Source organism: Ictidomys tridecemlineatus, chromosome 14 (genome assembly GCF_052094955.1).
Source record: "Ictidomys tridecemlineatus isolate mIctTri1 chromosome 14, mIctTri1.hap1, whole genome shotgun sequence".
Lineage (NCBI taxonomy): Eukaryota > Metazoa > Chordata > Mammalia > Rodentia > Sciuridae > Ictidomys > Ictidomys tridecemlineatus.
In genome coordinates, this window is record NC_135490.1 from 48551415 (window position 1) to 48567006 (window position 15592).

At 33.5% G+C, this 15592-nt stretch overlaps 1 protein-coding gene across 1 annotated transcript in view; it reads right to left on the reverse strand.

Annotated features, from left to right (window-relative positions):
• The window catches only part of LOC144370522 (axin interactor, dorsalization-associated protein-like), a 79212-nt gene that overhangs the window by 61732 nt on the left and 1888 nt on the right, over positions 1-15592 (reverse strand). The window contains exons 3-4 of the mRNA XM_078031330.1: positions 6325-6378; positions 5914-5968 (exon numbers count right to left, since the gene is read on the reverse strand). Of these exons, the coding sequence (XP_077887456.1) occupies positions 5914-5968; positions 6325-6378 (109 nt within the window). The remainder of the gene's footprint in view (positions 1-5913; positions 5969-6324; positions 6379-15592) is intronic.

Genomic DNA, 15592 nt, shown 5'->3' on the forward strand with positions numbered 1-15592 from the left:
GCTGTGTAAAAGCAGAGAGAACTTGGTAGAGTAGCTAAGGTACACAGGGTGCCTTTCAAAACTAAACTGTAAGAAGACATTTGAGCCAAGACCTGAGATGAGAGGAATCATCCATAAGTGGCTCTAGCATAAGGCTTCCCAGGTATTAAAGAACAGGCTGGAGCAACAACAAAGGTTCCAAGTAGGAAACAGTTTGCCTTATTCAAGGCACAGAAAGGACTGTGGGAACTTAGGGGAAGCAGCAGGAGATCAAAGTAGAAGGTTTAAATCAAAACCTAGCCCTACAATTACAACAATAACTTGAACATTTACATAAATACCCTAATCTCCCCAGTTCTAAAATGAGAATGCTACTTCCTTTACAGGCTATTGAGAGAATTACAGCCTAAATAAATGTATACAAAATGGCAAGGGAAAATCTAAAATGGACATTCACTCTCTCCATGACCTTTTTGATCTAGTTGACTAGAATCCTAATATTTCTTATCTCACTAAGAAGTACTGTTTATTTTTTAATACAAGAACATCTTTTCTATACTTCTGCATGATCATTGTTACTAAACTATTAAATCAACTCAATATTAATAAGTAATATTAATAAATATTGATCACTTACACAACAATGGAATAGATACCAAGAATGGGGAGCAGGTAACAAAAAGATCATGTCTCACTCATATCAGAAACAAACACACAGAAATGATCATATTGTAATAAGAGTTTAATAAAATGAGCAAAAAAATCAACCATTAAAAATGTATATAACAATAATTTTTAAAAGCTGATCCTGTTATGGTGGCATGTGTCTGTAATCCCAGGTACCAAAAGCCTGAGTCAGGAGGACTAGAAGTTCATCTGCCTAAGCAACGTAGGGAGACCCTGTCTCAAAATAAAAATAAAACAATAAAAGGGCTGGGGTTGTAGTTCAGTGGTAGAGTGCTTGCCTTGCACATGTGACAATGGGTTCAATCTTTAGCACTACATGAAATGAATAAATAAAATAAAGGTATTGTGTCCATCTACAACTAAAAATGTTTTAAAAAATAAAAATAAAAAGGACTGGAAATATAGCTCAGTGGTAGAGCACCCCTGGGTTCAATCCCCAGTACGTCAAAAACAAACAAACAAAAAAGTTGAAAAATATCTTGGTTATTAAGAATATCTTGGCTGAGTGTGGTAGTGCACACCTGTAATCCCAGAGGCTTAGGAGGATTAATAATTCAAAGCCAGCCTCAGCAAAAGTGAGGCATAAGCAACTCAGTGAGACCCTGTCTCTAAATAAAATACAAAATAGGGATGGGGATGTGGCTCAGTGGTTATCTTGCATTTGTATTGTAACAGAATAATTAAATAGTATTTTCATTTCTTTGGTATCAAAGCTCTGAAGAGGACGTATTTGCTTTAGAATAATAGCTTTGTTATATTATTTTTACAAGTTAAAGTACTATGAAACATTTAATTTATGTGAATAGCTTTAGAACAAATTTAAATAGCTTTAAAACAAATTCTGTTTTACTTTCTATAACTGTATTATAGGTTTACATTTTCAACAACTATGGAATAACAGATTCTATTGTTCTTTTAAAATAGCTTAAACTTTACATAGAGTTTTCTTTCTACCAATACTAGCAATGATGTCTTAGGAGGATCTCAAGAGGAGCTTGAATTTTACAAAAGACATTATCATAAGTATGAAGCATGTCATGGGTTGGAGATTCATTGGCTGATTTGGTAGGACTTACACACTTTGGATCACTACATGGCAGACATCTGATGCTACTCCACCATGGAAAATTCAGCACTCCTAGCCTTTCTCTTGGAGCACAGACCTACCAACCTCCTGAAGCTAACCCTCAAAAGATGACACACAGGCAAATATCAAAATGCATTTCGCTTTTGGTGACTGACGTGTTTCATTTTTGTTGTAGGAAAATGGGCAGCTGCCTCAATTTTGAAAGGTTATTTTTTAAATTATAGGAAAAGATTCCTTCAAAACATTCAAATCTATTTAACTCAACACAATCTTACCAAGTTCATACTACACTTAAAGCATTCAATAGGCTCTGGGCTGGGGGAAGAGTCCATTCATAATCTCTTTGAGGACTAAAACAAATACAAGTGAAAATAACACATGTGAGAATCTGACAATGGATAGTTAAAATGATTCTATACAGGAGAGGAGGCAGAGTTTAATTATGCCTCTATAGAGACAGCAGAGAAAGCTTTCAGGGAGAGGTGGGATTTCTGTGAAGCCTTGAAGGGTGGCTTAACAGAAGGGAATTTTGCAGGGTGGTGGTGGGGAGATATGCTTGAGTAAGCAGCAGTACATTACTGCAATTAACATAAGAAAAAATGGCTCAGACTTTCACAATCATAGTTTTAGTATTTTCAGACAGAATTTAAAAGATTTCAAAATGTTCAAGTAAAGAATACATCAGCCTAATAAACCAGCCAAGAGCTAGTGATGTAGCTCAGTGGTAGAGCATTTGCCTTATATGGGAAATGCCCTGGGTTCGATCCCCAGCACCACACACACACGCATTAAATTTTAAAAAAACTTTTTTTAAAAGAAAGGAAACCAGTTAAGTTCAACATATTAAAAGTTAGAATTCACTATTTTCCTTAGAAGAGGCTTAACGTTTTAAAAAGAAAGCTTGAATAAGTATACTTAATCTGAAATATTACTAAATACCAATTTGTAGAAAATATTTAATTCCAACTCAATAATTAACTCACAACAAGTGCCCTGCTTGGATAAATTTCAAATTACAGAGTCTACCCTACTGAAATACAGAATACTCACTTATGTTTCTTTGAGAAGCAACAGCAAATTAAAATCATCTAAAAAGATAACTATCAAGAAGGGAAAAGTACAAATGAAAAACATTATATAAAGTATAATAAAGTGAATCTCCAAAATACTCTTTCCATTTCTATTCCAAATCTTTTTTAAAAAGCCAAAAAAGTAATAGATTTTAACCTGATCTTCAACTAATACATGGGTCAATAATTTCTTAGGAATTTGAACTGGAGAGCTGTACTTAGGAATGATGTAGTACAGCACCACTACAGGTATTACTAACAGCATAGTGAAAGAACCAATCCAGGTGACCCTAAAACTCATTGCTGGGATTTACAAGCTAGTGTCGGTGTTGTCCTTAGCAGAATGTTACTGAGAGGATTCGAGTGCTTAGCATATAGATGCTATTCTAAAAAAAAAAAAAAAAAAAAAAAAAAAAAAAAAGAGCAATTAATGAAAGATCTTGTGAGGCAATAGAAGTACTTGAGCATGCTCAGAGGAAGAGAAGAGATAATAAATATATGAAATAAACATCCACAGTCTTTACGGCCACTCTGTGTATCTATAAGATTCTTAAAATTTGTTTGGAAACAAACAACTAATAGGAAATAGTGACTGAATAAGAAGCCAAAATCCTAATAATTTTTATCATAAAAAACTGAGGGCTGGTGACATAGTTTATGGTAAAGCACTTGTCTAACATGCCCAAAGCCCTTGGTTCAATCCCCTGCATCATATCTCTCTCTCTCTCTCTCTCTCTCTCTCTCTCTCTCTCTCTCTCTCTCTCTCTCTCTCTCATCCACACACACACACACACACACTCACACACAAACATAATTTTCAGTAGAACCACCGTATAAACAACTGTTGCAATCTTTTATTTAAAGCCATCAATGTGTTTTTCTCAAAATAATCTTATATGTAGCCAGTCATAAAAGATCATATATCATATGAGTCCATTTAAATAAAATGTCTACAATAGGACAATTTATAGACAGAAATCAAACTAATGGTTTCCTAGGGCTGGGAATTGGAAGGGATTTTAGGGGGATGGCAAGAAGTGAATGACTGCTCATGGGAATAGGGTTTCTTCTTGTGGTGATGAAAATGTCCTAAAATTGATTGTGGTGATGTCTGCATAACTCTTCCAATTTACTAAAAAAATTGAATGATATGTTAAATTGGTGAATTGTGCTTTATATAAATTATATCTCAATCTTATACAAAGTATTTATTAATGCTTTTGAGAAATAAAGTTTTAGGTACAAAAAACTCCCAAAATTTGTGAGAAATATTACATTGATTAGTATCCTTATATACATTGGATATAGGCATAAGAACTATTTCTGAATATAAGTTGTGTCTCTTATAACATCTCCAACTCTTATGATCTAGGGCTGGAGATGTAGCTCAGTGGTAAAACGCTTGCCTAGCATGTGTGAGGTCATGGGTTTGATCCCCAGAACCACAAAGAAAACAAAACTTTATGATCTGGATTACATAAAGAAACCAAAACTATTAAAATGACAGAATTCTTGCCATATTCAGAAGGATGGTGTTCTGAAGAAATGAAATATGATCATCTAAAACTGTGGAAAAGCCACCAGAATCACAACAAATCCACTATGCATTCCTTTGTTGTTGTCTGTTGTTGTTGTTAACTTCTCTTTTCCAACCCAAACAACAGAAAATCATATCCCCTTCAGTATACTCTGAGAATCCTTTTTCTACCCTGGATCTGCAATACAATCACATTTCAGCTATCTCAATAATATATGTCTTTGTTAGAATTGCTATAATGAATTAGATATTGGCAGTTTGTGGAATTTATAGGAACATTCTATTTAGTTCTTTTTTGGCTGGGGGTACTGGGATTAAACTCAGGGGCACTTGACCACTGAGCCACATCCCCAGCCCTATTTGGTATTTTATTTAGAGACAGGGTCTCACTAAGTTGCTTAGTGTCTTGCTTTGCTAGGGTTGGCTTTGAATTTGATATCCTTCTGCCTCAGCCTCCTGAGCGGCTGTGATTACAGGCATGCACCACTGTGCAAGGCTCTCTTTAGTTCTTAAATTAATTTTTTACCTCTTACTCAAAGCATGTTTACATTAAAAGGATTACACTAGTGTGAACTGAGATACACTGACAAACGTTCTGAGATTTAGGCCCTGCTCAGTTACTGGAGATTGAAGTGAAACAGGACAAACAAATCATTTCATTTCTTTCCTCAATAGAGAATGTGATCACAAGTCTGAGACTCCTTTCTGTTTGAAAATGCTTTGATTTTATGATTCCCTACTTAAAAATCTTACTTAGTTGGATAAATAAAATCTACTATTCCCTAGTCACATAAATGCACTGAGATGTGCAATCTTATCTCAATAAAAAAAGAGTACAGGAGCTGGGTTATAGTTCAGTTGGTAGAGCATTTGCCTTGCATGTGTGAGGTACTGGATTCGATCCTCAACACCACATAAAAACAAATAAATAAAATAAAGGTATTGTATCTGTCTACAACTAAAAAAGTTTTTAAAAAAGGCTACATTAACTTACATTCATTCAGTTATTCACACTGTGCCTTTGCCCATACTGCAGACAGTTTTAAGAGAGCAATCATTTGAAACAGCAGAAAGGCTTTATTTGGGAATATCCTAACCAACAAGATAACTGAAGGAATTGTTTACTTTTTAAAATTTTGAAGAAGGGAAAAAAATGGAGACAACAAAAAAAAAACACTTTGTAATGCTTTCCCAACATTCAGACTGTAGTTTTCAATAACATGTAATGTGAATGGGCATTAATGACTGTAACCTTATATTCTCTACTGGACTCTACTGAAAATGTTTATCAAAATAATTATAATCTTATTAAAGCCATTAAGACAAATTAAAGGTTAATTTGGATATTTAGATGAAGTATAACATATATATTCTATAATAAAGATTAAATCCAAATGGTAATTAAAAATATAAATATTGTAGGAATTTTAAAAGCACCAAAAAATAAGAGAAATAAATCCAATCACTTTCTGTGCTAAACAATCTTGATATTCACAACAGATAAAACTCTCTTCCTATAGGAATATCACTAAAAAATATAAAACAAAACTTACTTGGTTCTAGCTTCTTGAGGTCCTCCAGTTTAAATTCTTCCTGGGACTGTGTGGACTAAATTTAAAATATGCATATTATATCTTTTCATTACAAAGATTTCACTGCACCCTATGTCTTTTAAATGGCAAGAATAAAATATTAAAAATAAATATATTTCTTGTTTTAAAGGTAGAAAATGAAAAGTTCCAAACTGATTTTTGGAATATTCAAGCTAATACAAACAGAAAAAATTAGAATCATATCTTTTATTTCTACCGTTTACAAAGTATGAACTAAGTCATTTAAGTGTGAGTTCAGCTGATCAATTCCAATTGTTATAAAACCCTTCTGAGATAATATTACTTTGGGCATGAATGTCTAATACCTTTTCAGAACAATTTAGAATAATTCATTTAAAAAAATCCATTTACCTGTAAAGCTGCGCTTTGCAATTCCAAGCATGTTGCAATTTTGCCTATGGTTTTCTGTAGGGAAAAAAAAATGCTATAAATCCCAAGATAATTTTAACTGTCAGTTACTAAAATCAAGAATTTTTATTTATAAGAGATCTATAGGGACTGGGATTTTAGCTCAGTGGTTGAACACTTGCTTCACATGTGTGAGGCACTGGGCTCCATCCTCAGTACCACATAAAAAAAAATAAATGAAACAAAGATATAGTGTCCATCTACAATTTAAAAATTTACAAAAGAGATCTATACTTCTTTAAATAAATTATTATTCCTTTTCTAGCACCTTGCAGATTTTAGAGAAGAGAATCAGAAGACAAAGGGCTGAGAAGTGGGAGAGAGATGAGTATATATTCTCTTCTAAACTAATATGCCACAACCAATTCTAAATCAAGTTTGGTTTGGTGATAGGTCTAGATATGATTTAAAGGGCAACAAAGATAGCCATTATGAAAAGCAGTGTGGAGGTTCCTCAAAAGATTAAAAATTGAACTGTGATATGATCCAACAATTCCACTCCAGGATATATGGCCAAAGGAAAGGAAATCAGTAAGCTGCAGAGACACCTGCACTCCCATATTCATAGCAGCACTATTCTTATTAGCCAAGAAATGGAAACCTAAGAGTCCATCAACTGATAAGTGGATAAAAAAAGTGTTATATATACACAATGGAATACTATTCAGTCATAAAAATAAAGAAATCCTATCCTTTGCAACAACACGATGGAACAAGATCATTATATTAATGAAGTAAGCCAGGCACAGAGACAAGACCCACAAAATCTTATTCATGTGGAATACAAAAAAGCTGATTTCATAGAAGTTAAAAGTATAATGGTAGTTACTAGTGGTTGGAGACAGTAGGGGTGAGTGGGGGGATAAATAAATGCATCCTACATTTCAAAAGAAAAAAATTTGTAAGTTTTTAAACATAAGAAATGATACGTGAGTAGAAAATGTTAACTGGATTTAAATATAACACAATATATACATGTATCAAAACATGTTACCCCATTTATATGTACTATCTTTGTTATCTGTAAGTTAAAATATTGACTATTTATTTTTAAAAATAGCTTTTTTTTAGCTGTAGATGGACATAATACCTTTATTTTATTAATTTGTTTTTATGTGGTGCTGAGGATTGAACCCAGTGCCTCACACATGCTGGGCAAGCAAGCACTCTACCACTGAGCTACAACTCTAGCCACAAAATGCTAACTTTAAAAAAGAAAGCAGAAAATTAAAAAGGGGGAGGGCAATGAAAAGAGAGTTTTGACATCTTCCCTTCCAACCATCTTCTCCTAAAGCCTGAAATTTACTAAAAGATATCTGAAAGATAGCACAATGGTCTAATTTAATTCTGATTTAAGCTCAATTCTGACTTGTATAAAAACGTAGGCAATATTAACAAAATTAGTATTTGTGATGAATGGTGCAAATTTTACAGTCAATCTGTTTTATAAAATAAGCTATAAAACACATGTGATAGGGCACAGTCCTTGCTTTTAATATGCTCATGTTCTATTATGTGTGATAAAACATATATCAAATCACTATATTAAAAAGAGAGACATTCAATCTATAAGCTTCAGCAAAATAAGTTCCTTTTATGTCCTAAAGGAAAAGAACATGATCTATATTAGGAATCCAGTCCCAAAGACTAGGGAGGATTTCCAAATCAAAGAGTTTGGAAAATTGTCAAGGTTCAATTACTTAAAATCCCGAACTGAAAGCAGAGGGATGGGTGTGAAAAGTAAAGTGAAGTAGGGCATAGTCATTCTGAAATGGACCTTTCACAAACTCCTTGCTGAGGAATCTAGGATTTCTTTAACAATAAGTTACATAGAAGTGTGTTTTTATTGTTCTTTTTTTTTTAACTGACATGCCCTTAAGAACACTGTTGTGAGCTGGGCATAGTTACGTGTACCACCTACTGGGAAGGCTAAGGCAGGAGCCTAAGAGTTTAAGGCCGGTGTGGGCAACACAGTGATACTTTCTAAAAAACAAACAAAAAACCCCTTGACTGTTGTGATACAGGTATGCAATGCATACATAATTTAAAGGAAAGGGGAAAACTGAAGGAAAAATCATTTAAGTTATTTCAAACTGTCTAAACAATATTCAGAATAAGAATATGAATAGCTAAGGTGGACATGAAAAGAGGAGATTCATGAGAATCATAAAAGAAATTATCAGGGCAGGCAGCTGAACAATGCCACTGAGACTTCTAGGTCCTTCCAAAAAAGATATTTCTGAAATGTGTTTAGAAATAAGTCTAGATGATAAAAGCAAAGAACTGTGTAACATTTACAATGTAAACATTTACAATGCTTACAAAATGACATATTTTGGAAAAAAACTGACATGTTTTTCTGAATGTATTTTCTGTATGACTTACAAAAAGTTTAGTAAATTGGGGATTTGGTGATTTTGTGTTTGGTTAATGTTCTTTGAAAGGTAAAAGAGGAGTAAAGGGAAGTAACAGTAATTTCCTGGCCTCTGGTGCTTAGGCTAGTGGACATTCTTCAATTACTGAATCTTCAACAAACAGCTAGGATAGCAACTCACAGAAAAACCTATTATTGAGCAAGATATGCCTCTCAGACACACAAGTAATAATATTTAATTATCTCCATAATCTTTTTAAAATTTCAATATAAAATCTTAGAAAATATGCAATTTTAATCTGAAAAGAGATTACATTTGAAAATTATGTTTATACATAGTTTGCAAAATACTCAAGTTTATTCATCCTCTTAAATAGCTATGTATAGAAACCAGCAGTAAGCAATCTTTTCTAAAGTCTAATATCCCCAATCATTATTGTTCAAATATACCATTCAACTCCAGCAAAACTAGTAAATAATTAAGTATAAATATAATAATCAAATAATTTATTAATAACAAATACTATTAATTATTAACCACTTATTAATAACTAATGAGCACTTACTTATAGGCTCTCCTAAATGATTGATAAACATTAATTTAATTAATCCTCCCCAACTCTGAATTAGCTGTGATCATTTTACAGGTGTGAAAACTGAAGTACAGGCAGGTTAAGTAATTTGTCCCAGTCATCAATGCCTTCTATACAACACACAAGATACTCAATAAAACCACACACTTCCATCAATTCCATTTAGCTATGACTTACTATATTCTTTCAAAACTGATTTATAAAAGAATTTTGCTTGTATTGAGATGTATCAATGAGCTAATCTTCAAAATAGTAGTTAGCTTTTTTTCCTTCTTGACTTTAAAATCCATTTTATTTCACACTTCAAACATTTAAGATAAAAATGTTGTAGCTGAACAATAAGAGACCACTAACAAACTATTATCACTTAAACATTTCTTTAAGTTAAGCAAAGGCAATAGCTTTTTATATATAAATGTACTGAACTATGGCAAAATACCAACCGGCCTTATTCATAACTATTTTAAGGGACCACACCCAGCTTCAGTATTAAAAAAGAAGTGAAACACTATTATTTCAGCTGTGGCAATAACTTTTAAAACATGTAGAATTTATTGATGTCAAAAATCAAGTGCTTGCTACTGAAACAGTGTCACCTTCCTTAAAATGAACAGTTCAGAAAAGTAATAAAGAAGCACAAGTTCACATATGCCAGAGTATAAGTATTGACTACTTTAATTAATGTACATTAAACCAAGCACTGAAGTGATGTTTGATTTTTAGAAAGACTTAAATCACTAGCATTTTATTCAAATTAATTGCTCATACCTAATATGATAAGAAACAGAAAACAGTATCATTTTTAGAGTATTAGCTACTTTAGTTTGTCATTGCTAAGAAAATTGAGAGCTCTAAAGATCAGTTAAAGGTAAACATGGAATAAAAATGGACAATTAATGAGCTAAATTAATTTTGCTAAAATGTATTCAATTTATGTAATGAATAAAATGAGTTTAAAAATAAACATAATTCAGTACAGTCTTACTTAATCCAGACTTATCTTTTAAATATTTAAAAGCAGCCACTCATCTTCCATCTAGCTGTTGGGGGAGAGAAAACACTGGGGTAGAGAGAAAGTGGAAGTAGAAAGGTGGAATCGATAAAACATAAAACAAGTATATATTTCTGGGATTCTCATTACCACCAAGTTTGATTCAAAATAGGAAAAAACTTTCTAAGTGTCATGAGATAGGATGTTCTATTTTGTCCAGAAACTTACATGAGAAAATCTACAACACCAAAGTAGGGAATTCCATGGAATGAAAGCTTTTGGCAGCTTTTTGTTGGCCACTAAACCCACTTGTTATAACGACAAAACTATTGAAAACTGAAATGAAACTAAGTGAACTAATCGTGAGAGAGGATCAAGTAAGAATCATAAACTCTTGTTTTAACTAGAAATCTTTGAGAATATTAAAAATAGGAAATAAATGTGAAGTTTTTATTCTATCACCAATTAATATGGCTTAGACAGATTAGTAGTTCTGCTTTAGAATTCTTTAGATATAAAATAAATATTGGAAAAATATGTTATTCTCTTAAAAATTAGGATTTATTTTAATAAATATAAAGTAAATATCAATAATAAACCCAATAAAACATTTATTCATCAAATATATTTGAGAGCTCACTGTGAATTAGACAGCAAAAAGTTTCATAAAGAAAGCACTTTAGTAATAAGATTGGTTTTTAAAAACCAAAAACATTTTTCAAAGTTCACTAACTACTGAATGGTTGGCATAATTATATAACTTGTCACTGCTATCAATACATGAAATAGTATAAGCATAAGAAATATAACTCAAAATACAACAACATTTTTGCAAAGAATAAGGTTAAAAGCATTTTCTATTTTCCTTTTTGGAGAAAAATATTATTCAGTTTTCTCTCCAGCTTATGTATAGGCATAGTATTTAATGCAGATCTAACAGTATGTGTCAAAATTTCCTGTATTATGTTCTTTAGAACACTAGATCCAATGATTTTGAAAAATATTAAATGAGATTTGAGTTCTAAGCCATGTGACTTTGAAGAAATCCTACACCTATAATCCAGAAAAACCATGCCATATTTTCTGGGCTTCTAAGGAGAAGACCAGCAATACTTGAGTTCTTGGTAACTGTCTTCCAAAGCTGTAAGATACTTCTCCCATGAGAGGTCAAAAGTAAAGAAAGGGTTTCCACTAATCCATACAGCATCTATAAGTGAATTAGAAAAAATGTACCTCTTCCTCTGAGTAAATGAAGCTCCATTCCAAGGCACATAGCATGATGAGTGGAGCACAGCTGGATTTCAAGACTACACAGCCCTAAGCCTGGAACCTTCATAGCAACTTCACAACTGCCAGAGGGCAGAGTCATTGGTGCCAACAAGACACAAAGTAATCGTGGCAGTGCTGCCAGGAAGATCTGAAAGTCTTTTTTGTATATTCCTCTGATATCCCCTGCATGCTGTGAATCAGAACTGACTTGAGAGAAGCAAGATAAAACTGTTCTAGATGAAAATATAACCTCAGGATGAGTCATAGGAGGACCCTAGTTGGGTTGCTTGGCAAGCTCTATTGGAAAGGCTGAGAGTTGCCTAGGGAAAAGCAATCAGGTGTCCAACAGTCACTAAACATAATAAAGAGAATCAGATGCTATTTTAAAAGAACAACTGCCCAGAAAACTCTAAGGATCTATGCATATGTATCTATAAGTCATTTTATGTAACTTAAATTTTGACTAAACTAACTTCATCTACAAAATGTACGTCAAACATAATCATTTCTTACCATCTTTACTAACATTTCTCTATTCTAGGCCATCATCACCTTTTGGCAGAACTATTATAATAGCTTCCTGATTGGTCTTCCTCCTTCCTTCTTGCCACCTTAGAATCAAGTCCCCATTTATCTAGATTAATAAAAAACCCATCATTCCCTGCTATAAAACCCCCTTGTGAAGGATTTTTCAATAGGCTTTTCAATAGCAGAAGGAATCACAGTTGCATTTCAAGTGTTTATGCCAACACTTGTCCAAGTTGGGTTAATGCCCCAAGGGGTAAACTCTGACCAACAAGAAACAAGCAATGGGACTCTTCTAAGAGGTGGTAGTTTCACATAGTAGAAGATGTACCATGTGACAAGACAACCAGCTCAGTTTTCTTGCAAGGTTAGGGCCTACTTGGTAGCATCTTTCCTCCTTTCTTGCCTTATTTATTGTTTTCTTTCATTCTTGCTGCTCTGGGTTTGTACCACTCAATAAAATCTTACCTCCAGTTGCTTTCTGAGGACACAGGGCCCAAGCCCTACAAATCAGCTAAAATGACCTTTTCTGCAATCCTATCACACACAAAACTGCTTTACCACACTTCAGATTCTGAAGTCAGACAGATAACAGTTGCACATTCTTAGACAAAGGTATTTCAGGTCTCTTAGCCTTATTTTATTTATATATAAAATATGAAATATAATAAAGTTTACTGAAATTAATCAATGTAATATAAATGATGCCAGGTACATTATTTATATTAGTATTTCCAGTGCTTAATATGTCATCTACTACACTGTAGGTATGCCTAATGCCTACAATGTTTACAATAGTACATTTTCTCTGTATTTAAAAAATTCCAACCAAGTAGCAAAGATTGAAAGACCTGTAAGGTCTCAATACAAATAGCCAGTAATCTGTAAAAACACATTAAATCTATACATGAATGCTCTCTGAAAAATGGCCCTTTACTACAAATAATTCACTTTACCTGGGTTTTTGCCTCTCCAACTTATCAGGAAAAACAATTAAGTCAAAAGTACAGATGTCGCCAGCTTTAGGCACAATATATTCCTGAGAGGATGCACACAAATCAAATTTCTGTAAATCAAACCATATTTCACAAGCACTAGGGGAAAAACACCCTTTAAAATGACTTCAACAAATAATGCTATAGTAAACTGTTACTGTAAAATGAAGGTTTCTTCATAGCCGGTGATTATGTTGACTTATAATTTCATTAGGTTTTCATAAGAAAGGAAATACAGCAATCAGCATATGGCAACATGAGCTCCCTCCCACCCCACATGAAGTCCCATGCTTGCTCAGGACTCCACAAGCAAGAAGATCATCACCAGAACTGAACACAGCCAATGCTATGCCTGGAGTCTGTGAAACTGTTGTTATAAAGTTAAAAAAAAATTTATGGCAACAGTATAGATTGTCACAGGTATGATGTTACTTTGTCTGACAAAGCAAGAACAGCAAATAGAAACAAAATATTCCTATACAACCAGTGTTCAAAAGGAAGATTCCAGTTAATAAAATTATCATAAGCATTTATATTATTACAAGCTTTTGTGGATATATATATGGATATTGATAGTATTCATGCATAAAACTCACAGGATAAAAAATATGCATCAGAATCATGATAACTCTGTGGTGGCTTAACAGGTAACTCATTTTAAAGGTTTCTCTTATGTTTTCCTTTATTTTAAAAAAATTTTCAGGCATATGCATTACTGTTTTGGGTCTCACAAATGGACTTCCACAAAGGAATCATTTGTTTCTGACACTTTTGGCTTTGGCAAAAAGTTGGGAAAATCACCACATTTCACACTGCTAAAGCCCTTTCACAGAAAATATTTCTTGTATTATCTGGATTAGACTTGAAGAAAACAATATTAATATTGTTGGCAATCAGTTTTACCATCTCTAATTTTCCTGATGATCAAGCCACATTCCTACATCTCTGATTACACTGATGGTATACGGGTATTGTTCTATTTCCTATAAATGTAAAAGGTAAACGCTGTGCCTTCAAGGGCAGTTATGCAATGCTCCTAGACAGAATTCCAAAAGTCTGCATCTCTTACAAGAAGATGCCCAATTGTCTAGGCAAATGTTGGCAACCTTGAGGAGTGTTCCTCACACTGGGAGTCTGTGCCTTTGCAGCCACTGCAACAGACTGAATCTCAATTAGAGGCTTATCATATTGGTACGAAATGGTTTGTACTAATTGGAAAGCCTGCCTGTCTAGTAAATACTCCACTCTGTGGATTTTGTTTTGTTTGTGGGAATTGTGGGTGGGGAGTTACAAAGGATTGAACTCAGGGGGACTTAACCACTTGAGCCACATCCCCAGCCCTACTTTGCATTTTATTTAGAGACAGGGTCTCACTGAGATGCTTATGCCTCACTGTTGCTGAGGCTGGCTTTGAACTCATAATCCTCCTGCCTCAGATCTCCGAAGCTGCTGGGATCACAGGCATGCGCCACCACACCCCACCACTCTGTGGGTTTAAGACCTAGGTTCTTTGCTCCTCCCCTCCCCTTTGCCAAGCATTTTTGTAAAGCCACATGTCAAGCGCCTATGAATCATAGGTTATTGTCCTTTACTCTTGAAGACACAATGACATAGGAGAAAAAAAAAATAAGGGTTTCTCCAAGGAATCATGAAAAAAGACACATGAAAGTTTCCTTTCTTAAATCTAAGAAGTACACTAGGTACTGCTCACAGTCTTTACAGAGTTCTAAGTCAAATGGTTTCTGGACAGTGTTATATTGAAAAAAAAAGTGATTCAATATTTAGACTTCTATTTAATGTTTTGTGCTTGATTTTTCAACTTTTGATAGAATATATTGGTACCACTCACTCAACATATGATATACAGAATCTACAACATCCAAAAAGAGATACATTAAGATACTAAGAAAGAGTTGGTCTGCTTCTAGATCAATATTACTAATCAGTAGGGAAATGCAAAGCAAAATCATAAAGGGATACCACTTCAAACCCATCAGGAAGAACTATCATTTTAAAAAATGAAAATCCTAAGTGAAGACTTAAACAAATTGGAACTCTTGTGCATTGCTGATATGAACATAAAATGATACTGTCTCTATGGAAGAGTTTGATGGTTCCTCAAAAAGTTAAACACAGAATTACCCTATAATACACCCAAATTAACTGAAATCAGGGACTCAGATAACTTGTATGCTAATGCTCACTGCTGAATTACCATAATAAGTAAAATGTGGAAACAATCTATCAACAGATGAGTGGATAAAGAAAATAAAGTACACACATACAATGAAATGTTATGCAGACTTAAAAAGGAATAAAATTCTGACACGTTACAACTTGGTTGAAACTTAAAGACATTATATTAAACGAAATAAGCCAAATATAAATTAATAAATATTGTTATGATTCCACTTATAAGAGATATTAGGTCAGGTAAATTCATAGAATCCAAAGGTATTACAGA